At 49.7% G+C, this 9556-nt stretch overlaps 1 protein-coding gene across 1 annotated transcript in view; it reads left to right on the top strand.

The window, feature by feature from the left end:
- Positions 1-811: 811 nt before the first annotated feature.
- LOC105565314 (collagen alpha chain CG42342) overlaps positions 812-9556 on the top strand; it is a 154033-nt gene continuing 145288 nt past the window's right edge. The window contains exon 1 of the mRNA XM_012018399.1: positions 812-1247. Within this exon, the coding sequence (XP_011873789.1) occupies positions 812-1247 (436 nt within the window). The remainder of the gene's footprint in view (positions 1248-9556) is intronic.

Here is a 9556-nt window from a genome sequence, read left to right on the forward strand (position 1 = left end):
GCGAGAACGCGAACGACGATTTCGCTCTGCTATCGCGCGGCATTTCTCTCTTTCTCTCTCTCTCCTTTTCTCATATCTCTCTCTCTCTCTCTCTCTTCTTTTTTCTGTCTTTCCGTCGAGATTCCGAATCTCGTTCCGGACGATCGCCGTGAAGTTTGCCGCCGTCGGTGGACGGCGCGTTCTCGCCCGCTCGACCGCCCGCGTTTCCGCGCCGGCGAGGGAAACAGGAAGACGGCGAGGGAGGAGACGGCGATCGGCGCCGTGGGAAGGGCATCTCGTCGTCCGATGAAGAGTGAAAAGTGCGCGGGCCCGCGGCCGTGACGCGCGGAGGTACGCGGCCGGCAGTTTCGCACCGAGCGGGAACGCGCGCGCGCGCGCGCGCCCGCCCGTCCGTCCGTCCGCGCGCGTCGTACCGATCCCTCGTGCCGATAATCGCGGGATCGAAGTGAGTGGTGAGCGCGCGCCGCGATTAATCGAGAAAAACGGTCGAGCGGCGAGGATGCACTCCAGATGGACGATGACGCCGCGACGTCTGTAACGGTCGTCGTATCCGCTGTTTATCATCCGTCCCTCCGCACGGCCACGCGCGACGGTGTATCGACGTGCGTCGCGCGGGTTATGACGCGCCGCGCCGCTTAGGGACGCTCGTCAAGCGCTCGTAACCGGAGCCAAGCCGGGTGGTAGCCCCGCGAGTGTCGTGCGTGCCGTGCCGTGCCGTGTCGTGCCGTGCCGTGCCGTGCCGTGCCGTGCCGTGCCGTACCGTGCCGTGCCGTGCCGTGCGTGCGTGCGCGACAACACGACAGCGACAGCGATGAAGACGGAGCCGGCGGCCGAGTCGTGGCCGCCGGGCCGCCCGGGGCCGGGCAAGGGATCGTCGCCGTCCTGTCTGGAGGCGTCGATGCCGCGGAAGTTCCGCGACGAGGCCCTGCGCGCGGGCACCGTCGGCCTCAACTGGGTGCTGTGCGCCCTGTGCCTGGCGAGCTTCTCCCTCTCCGGCGTGCTGTTCTACCGCGAGCTCGGCCTCGAGTCCAGGATCGCGAGTCTGGAGGCGCGCTGCCAGGATCCGCGCGTCCGCGACCCCATCGCCGCCGCCGCCGCCGCCGCCGCCACGCCGATGGACGTCCAGCCGCTGCTGCAGAGGGTCAAGGCGGAGATACAGGAGCAGCTGCGGCAGATGCAACGGCTCGACGACTCCGGCGCGGTCTTCAGGCCTAAGCGCGACATCTCCGAGTGCAACTGTCCCCCAGGTAAGTCCACTCTGCGGGGGTCAATCGCGGCCTCGCTTTTACGGTATTGTCGGTCCGGCGCGACAAATCCTCGCCTCGCCAGGCGATGTATCAAGCCTGCAGTGTGCCGCGGTCTGCGCCTAGAAACATTTTATTCTAATGAAGAACGCCATCTAAGCACATGTCCTGATGTAGTTGCTAGAATTTTGTCTTGGATACACGTTCAAAAAGTATCGAGACAGAAAATGATCCGCACGGATGCTGTACAGATGACTTGACTGACTACGAAATATTTCAAGAGATTTTTAAGACGGTCCTTAAATATAAGAATTGACTGTAAACAAGCCTTGGTGTGCACGTTCGGCTAGAGAGAAGACTTTTAGACTGTATCTCGCAGGGTGACCGTTCGGGTATCGGATTTCTAGATACACGTTATTTGATCCCGACAGTATCTCGCTCGATTATAAATTCTTGTCCTGATTTTATTCATCACAGTTTTGTTGCCGCTACTTTGTCGATGGTCGAAAGTCCCGAATTATTGCTGTCGCTTGTCCGAGATGCCGATTGGCTGTCTCGCTCGTGCGACACGACATGCCTCTCAGTCGTGTTATTTGCAGCTGCCAAACCACGCGAGTTTTTCGAGAGAGCAAATGGCGCGCGCGCGCGCCTTGTGCTGTCCAGTACGTTTAAAAAATAGATTAGGCTTGAGCGACACTGTTACAGCAGTGTTAAATTTGACGGGTAGCCGCCACTGCTGCTCAGTACGTTATTCTCAACTATATCATGTGTAGCAAAATTTATTTGTTGTAACAAATTCCGGTTAAAAAAACAACTGCATCTTTATTTAGCCCGTTTTATGGCTTCTTTTAATCTCGTTGTTTTGTTTAATTAACGACATATCGTGGAGCACAGGCGGCTCTACTCATCGAGTATTAATTGAACGTTGTGCAATGTGCTCTACGTCTGGAAACATTTTGTTTTGCAGCAAACAAGGCTTTTTGAAACGCACATCGATTCGCTTACACGAAATTAGAATGTTTCCAGTCGCGAAGAGCAAGTTGAGGCTCCTGAGATCTCCGTAGATCGTTTCTTTTAAAAACAATTTAAAATACGTGCCCCTTTCTAATTGCGCCCCGCAGCAAGTACACGCGTTACATGTTATGCGAACGTACAAGTTGAAAACAATAGGCCCCACTTTTCAATGAAAATAATTAACGCTGCTCGGAATTTCGCGCATTATTCGCGCGAAAATAATTAGAACACGTGTGGACGGTAATTAATTTCAACACGCGTACTCGTTAAGAAAATGTCGAATTAAACCAGCTGTTTCTTCGCGGGAATAATTACTCGGCGCAGGGATCCGAGATATCGCCCTGCGAATTTCGCAACTTCGCCGTTGCGATTATCCGCGGGAACGCCCGATACTTTTACGCGGATTGACCTGTCAGTGGAGCGTCGATCGGGGAACGTTCTCGCGCGCTACGTACGGGTAATTTACAGCGACACTAATTGCGGAAGTAATCGGCGAGACGCGGAGTCCGTCGGCCCCGTTTCCGGCGACTCCGATACCGACGTCGGGAAGAACGCCTGCGGTTTTCGACGTATTACAGATACTAAAGCCGCAGTGTGCTCCTTGCGGCTGGAAACATTCTTCGCGGGTAGAAACTTTTTCTTAAAATTTACCCTGAAAATGTAACGGTCGGACAACATGGCATTTCGAAGAATTTTCCGAGTTGTTTGAAATTTTACCATACATTTTACTATACGGAGAGAAATTTCTCTGAAAATTTACCCTGAAAATGTAATCGTCGGACAACATGGCATTTTGAAGAATTTTGTGAGTTTTTTAAAAATTTACCATACATTTTACTACACGGAGAGAAACTATGAAAATTTACGCTGAAAATCATGTGATCGTGGGACATGACATTTTGAACAACTTTATGAGTTTTTTTTTTAAATTGACCTTATATTTTACTACACGGAGAGAAAATACTCTTAAAATTTACTGAAAATGTAATCGTCAGACAACATGGCATTTCCAAGAATTTTGTGGGATTTTTTTGAAATTTTACCATACATTTTACTACACGGAGAGAAATTTCTCTTCAAATTTACCCTGAAAATGTAACCGTCGGACAACATGGCATTTCGAAGAATTTTGTGAGAGGTTTTTGAAATTTTACCATACATTTTACTACACGGAGAGAAATTTCTCTTAACATTTACCCTGAAAATCATATCATCCTGGGACAACGTGGCATTTTGAACAACTTCGAGAGTTTTTCTAATTTTACCACACATTTTATTAATGATTATACATTTTACTAATAAAATGTGTGATAAATTTTCAAGAAACTCTCATCAAATTCTGCGAAATGCCATGTCGTTCCACGATTACATGATTTTCAGGATAAGTTTTAAGAGAAACTTCTCTCCGTGTATTTTGTCTACCGGCCAACTGACGTGCTGAGAAATTTTGGCAACAATGTACAATGTACAATTGACCAACTAGTGCAAATCTCGTAAATGCATTGTTATTGGCTGCGAAATAGAATGTTTCCAGACGCAAAGGGCCCGGATCGGGCTTGAAGGTTTCCTCGAGAAGAAAGCGAGGAATTTCCACATTGTAAATCGGTTTTCTCGCAAACGCCCTTCCCGAAAAAGGGGGGGGGTGGTAAGTTTTCGGCTCGAAGGGAGCGAGGGGAGGCGCAATCGGGACTCGCGAATATTATTACGTTTCTCCTCCAGTCGCGCGACAGCACTATCCAATTTCTTCATTATGCAGAGACAACAAACGCGGACCGTTCCACGGTCAGTGAATTAAGATTCGCGAGGCTGCGCGCTTATCTCTTTGATTGCAGCGAGGAAGAGGTTTTAAAGAGCCCGGAAATTACATATTGCGTATTCGGAATCAGGTTGGCGCAAGCGGGCCGGCGGTACTTTGTTATCAAATTGCGCCGCGAACGTTGAAATTAGCTGACTGTAGGGTTACAAAAAAAAAAACGCACTCCGACCTCTTGATATCGTATATCGTGCATTTACATTTTTATTACGACGGTGGAGACTCGTAATTCCATTTCGCCCGCTCGACGTCGCGTCTGATATCGTTTCGCGCAAAGCGCCCGTTGCGTTTTCGCCGCCGCTTTTCCGCCGCGTCTTCTGTTTGAAACTCCATTCTAACCAGGCGATTCTCTCCGCAAACTCTCCGCTTTACGCTTCGCGGCTTGCCCCCTACCCTCTACCTCCCCGCCCTCTTATTCATGACGGAACAAAGTGGCGAAAGGGCAAAACGCGAGAGCCTCCGACATCAGAGGAGGCCGCGAGCGGAGTCACCTCGCGACCCACCGAAACGTGCGGATGTGATAAAAATGAAAGAGAAAACTCGCCGCGAAGAGAGAGGCGCATTAGCGACTTCTCTTTGCCGAGTCTCGTGCGACGACTTCGGGATTAAAGCGGTCGTGTTGAGGCGCTTTGAAAAGAGTCGCGACGATAAGGAAGAAGGCATTTTTCTCCCCCGCGCTCTTATCTCGCGCTCGTCCGCGCGCACCAAAGATCGTCGTCGATCGACGTCAATCTGGCTAACGAACACAACCGCAGAACGGGAGGGAGGGAGAGAGAGAGAGAGAGAGAGAGAGAGAGAGAGAGAGAGAGAGAGAGAGAGAGAGAGAGAGAGGAGAGAGAAAAAGAGAGAGAGGAGAATCGTTCGCGTGTTGACTCGGTGAAATCGAGGTGGCTTTGTGACGCGGTGTCTTCTTCCTGTCATCAGGACGGACGATTGCCAATTGCTTCATTGCGGCTTTCATCGAGTCTCCGAGGCTCAATGGCTGTTATGGTAATCGCCGCGTCGCGATAACTTCATGTACGCGTCGCCGGTTAAACGCGAGGGATCGCCGGGAAGGCGAAAAAAAAGCACATCGCGAGTATAGATCTATGCATAAAATTATTAGAGCCCCCTAATCATCGCACTGCAAGTCTAAGCGTGTTCTACTTTTACACACACACACACACACACACACACACACACACACACGCGCGCGCGCGCGCGCATGTACTTTGGAGAACTTTTTGCACACTTCTTTCCGTTTAAAAAATGACGGCAACTGACACGATAGACGTCATTTTCACATTTCTTGCCGGTTGAAAATAATCTTATTCAACCATAGATAAAATTATCAGATCCTCCTTCGCTGTAAGCAAATTACATGTAAAGTTGCAAATATTAGAGTTGGTAATATTGGGACCATCTATCGAAGGTGTATATTTACGCACGGCAATAAATTTACACCTTGTACGTAAAATTATTACCTTACGTAATAAGTAACTTGCTTGCTTTTATTTGTGTAAATTTTGCAATTTTTTGTAATTTTTCACCAAGTATAAAAAGGTATTTACACAAAGAGTAAACGAAACTTTTGTAAAAGTACATAAATTTATATACTTGCGTTATCAACAGTGTAATTGCTACACTTATTACGTGTGTAATTTTACATACTTGTTTTACAGTGTAATCGTTGCACTGCAAATCTAAGCGTGTTACTTTTAGGCGGAAGGAAGCGTGTCGAACGTGTCTCGCCAAATCACACACATATGTATACACAGTAAAAATAAAATGTTAATGTTAACATTTTTTACATGTCCGAAAAAGTCCACTCCAAATTTTAAGGTGAAATAACATTTATCGCGCGCGTAACTTTTTGACAAATTATAAATGTTAATTACTCAACACTATACTTCACATTTATGTTGATGTTCTTTCAATCTTGAGTGTGATGTGATGAAAACAGACCGGATATGTAAACTGTACGAATAGTCACAAATCAGAATAGTTGAAATAATTTTTAAGGAATGTCGATATTATACATGTCTCGGTTGATTTTGCGAAATAGTTGTGTTAAAAGAACTGAAAATAATGTTCAATTTTTAAATAACACACATAAAGTGTCAAGTTATTACGCTAACATAAATATAACACATAAAAGTGTTAGGAAAACGATAACGTGTACGTTTTATGTTAATTTTACGTTGAAGTAATAATCAAATCTTGGCGACACAAGAAAATGTTAGCATTTGAACACACGATTCTTTACTGTGTAAAGTTAGGTTTGCCGTGTACACTGCACTGAATTTCATACCGGAAAGATTTTTATTGTTTAAAAGTTGTTTACAGCACATAAACAATAAACGCTCAAGTAAACAACTTGCAAAAAATAAACATTTTCGAGCATAATGACTGGAGGGTGCCTAATAACTTGGTCCGTGGCTGCATCCGCGTATTTATTTTGCCTCGCACACTCCGCGTTTATTTCATTACAAATATCTGCGTTTCGGGGTGATCTGCGTGTTTACATGCATCGCGAATGTTTGACGGCAACGAATTAACGCATGGATAAACGTAAAAAAAACTGTTGCGCGTATTTTTACGATAACGAGAACGGAGCGCGCTTTTTGTTTCGATATTAACGCAAAACAGAGCGTTTAACCGGCGAACGCGGCGGCGGCGGCGGCTGCGCCCCGAAATTTCACACCGGGAGGATAACACACCTGTCGTCGGAGTCGCTTTGCGACCGGAAAAAGGTGAAAACGGGAGGAACGAGGCCGGTGTTTTAGAAACTCGCAACCACCACTGCGGGCACCATCGAGACCGCGGCGGAGCGAATTTACGGCCGATAAATGCCTTCGGCCCTTTGTGGCCCGCGGCGTATCCATGTGGGCGAGGGGGTGGCAAATGATGTAGCTACGAGCATCATTAAGAGTCATTTTACGATAGGGCGGTGCGCGATTCGCCCTCGCGATTTCCAAAGCGCGCGCGGGCCGCGAGAGTATCGACCACCCTCTTTCCTCCCCCCGCGGTCCTTTCGCGCGGCCGCGCACGAAAAAGCATCCGCGGAGGTAGGTAGCTCGCTAATTGCAATAATTACTCCATTGTCGGACGCCGGAGTCCAAGGTAGGAACTATTTTCCGGCGAAGTACGGCCGGGACGGAAACGGAAGCGCGTGTACGGGGGAGGGCAGGGGAGGGAGCGGGGAACTGCCGGGCGGATTAATTCCGCGCTTCGTTCCTGCTCGCAGTCCGTCCGCCGCTATCTCGTCTGACTCTTCTCTCTCTCTTCCTCTCTCTCTCTCTATCTATCTCTTCTTTTTTTCCCTCGTGCTGTCGGTAGCCGTACCTTTCCCTTATCGCGCGTCCACGGCACGACGAGTAACAAAGGGAGGGAAGGAGAGAGAACGAGAGAGAAAGAGAGAGAGAGAGAGAGCAGAACTCGGTTCCCGTTGACTCTCGCGACGGCGTCCCGAAATTGAGACGTGCGAGCTGACGCACCGGCATCATAAATCTTTGCCTTCTCCCTCGTAGCTAACGGAGGGCGTCCGTATCTATCGCATCCCTCGCGCGCATCGTCCCTCTCCCTTTCGGCCCCGGTTTCGTGCCCCGTCTACGTGTATAGAACTCGCGTGAAACCGGAGGCGGCGCCCCCTGCGCTATCGCGAATTCTGATGCAGAAGGCGGCCGGGAACTTGGGCGCGCGCGGCGTCGAGGACGCAAAATTTTCGCGAAACGAACGCCTTATTTGTATTTTATTCGCGCGAGACGCAAGAAACGTCGGAGGCGCGCGAAACTTTTTGCTATCGGAAATCCTCTTGGCGCGCGTGAGACGCAATTTGGATCGCGTAAAATACCTGGGCGCGTGAGATACTCCCCGCAAAATTTCACGTTAGGAAATACCTCTCGCCACGGGCGACGTATCGAGACCTCGCGAGCGGAGAGTCGCGAGCGACGAGTGTGTCGTTAACGAGTCCCGAACGACCCGAGTAGAAATTAAATCAGGCACGTCTTGCGTACGGTCAGGGCCTGATAGGGAGGGAGTAAGGAATTCCTGACATTATGCCACGTTAACCCCGCATATCGAGCTTCAGTTTTGCGTAATTGCCGGTGAGGTGCGAACTGTCACGAGCGAATCTCCTTTTTCGGAGCACTGCACTTGTCGTCAGCTCCAGTCGCGTCGAACACGGGTAACGCGATTGACCGTGTGACAAACGACGCGTGGTCCGACTATCGCGATCGAATCGCCAGGGCGAACAGACGGCAAGGAGGAAGAAGGAAGACGAACCCGCCCCCCCGTTACCCGTGAAAAGGGCACGTCGTCGTAAGAAACGACGTGGTTCCGAACGACGCCGCATACTTCTCGTTATATCCGGGCGTTTTTCCACGCCTCGGGGAAATCGATGGGCGTCCGAGGACTTCTCTCCTTTCTTTCTCTCTCTCTCTCTCTCTCTCTCTCTCTCGCCCCCACAACGACGACGGTGCGCGTAGTCGGGGGATCTGCCGTTAATTCGCTCCATTTGAAATCGAATCGAAAGCTATCCCGCAGATAGATTACCTTCGTATGCAGCCTGTACGCTCGAAAGAATGTTGAATAGAGGGGAATAGAATCGTTAGAGCGAACACGCCGCGCGCATTGTCCCGCCCGACGCGGGAATGGGGGCGATCCCGTGTTGCATCCCGGAGAATTTTGGTTTCCGCGCTCGTTACCGAGGAAGAATGTGCCCCGTTACATCGAGATCGCGAAATTTTCTTTTCCATTGAGAGCCCGATACGACGCCGATCCGGAGACGGAGGTGAAAGGCGGGTTTCGCGTGGGTACAATAATCGTTCTTCGCGGGGCAAGCACGTGTTCCATTTCGTACACGAGAGCATCGGGGAATAACGGAATTGGCCAACGCTAATTTCTCTCTTTCTGTGTCGTAGCTCGTTAATTTCCGCTATCAAACGTCTCGGTGATCGGTTACACGTTGAATTCCGCGAACGTGAGATCATTTACGGAGGGGCTGATCGGAGGAGAAGAGAATTCCGAGAACGATTACATCGAAATCGTTAAAACTTCAGTCGCTAATGGAAAAGTTATCAATATCTTATTATTAATACTGCCATCGCTCCTCTCTTAATTTACCCTGTAATAACTTCAATCGAGGTGCTCTCGTGCTCTCTCTCTCTCTCTCCCCCCTCTCCCCCCTTCCCCGGACAGGAGAGTCGATATCTCGAACGCATCGGAATCTCCCTTAATTCGTTACGTAATCGATGCGCGACGTCGTGTACGTCGCTCGTCGCGGGCCAAGTGGAGCGAGGAGATCTACGGGGATTTTGCACGTGGAAAGATCAAGGTCGATTAGCCGATCGCTCGTTCTCGGATGTCCCGAGAAATTGATGGTCGCTCGCAAACTACGTCGATGAAACGCCTACTCCGGTTCGTGCCGCGGACCATGCATGCGCTTCCAGTCTCTCTCTCTCTCTCTCTCTCTCTCTCTCTCTCTCTCTCTCTCTCTCTCTCTCTC

The sequence above is a fragment of the Vollenhovia emeryi genome, unplaced genomic scaffold (genome assembly GCF_000949405.1).
Source record: "Vollenhovia emeryi isolate VEMERY1.0 unplaced genomic scaffold, V.emery_V1.0 DF939154.1, whole genome shotgun sequence".
NCBI classification, from domain to species: Eukaryota; Metazoa; Arthropoda; class Insecta; order Hymenoptera; family Formicidae; genus Vollenhovia; species Vollenhovia emeryi.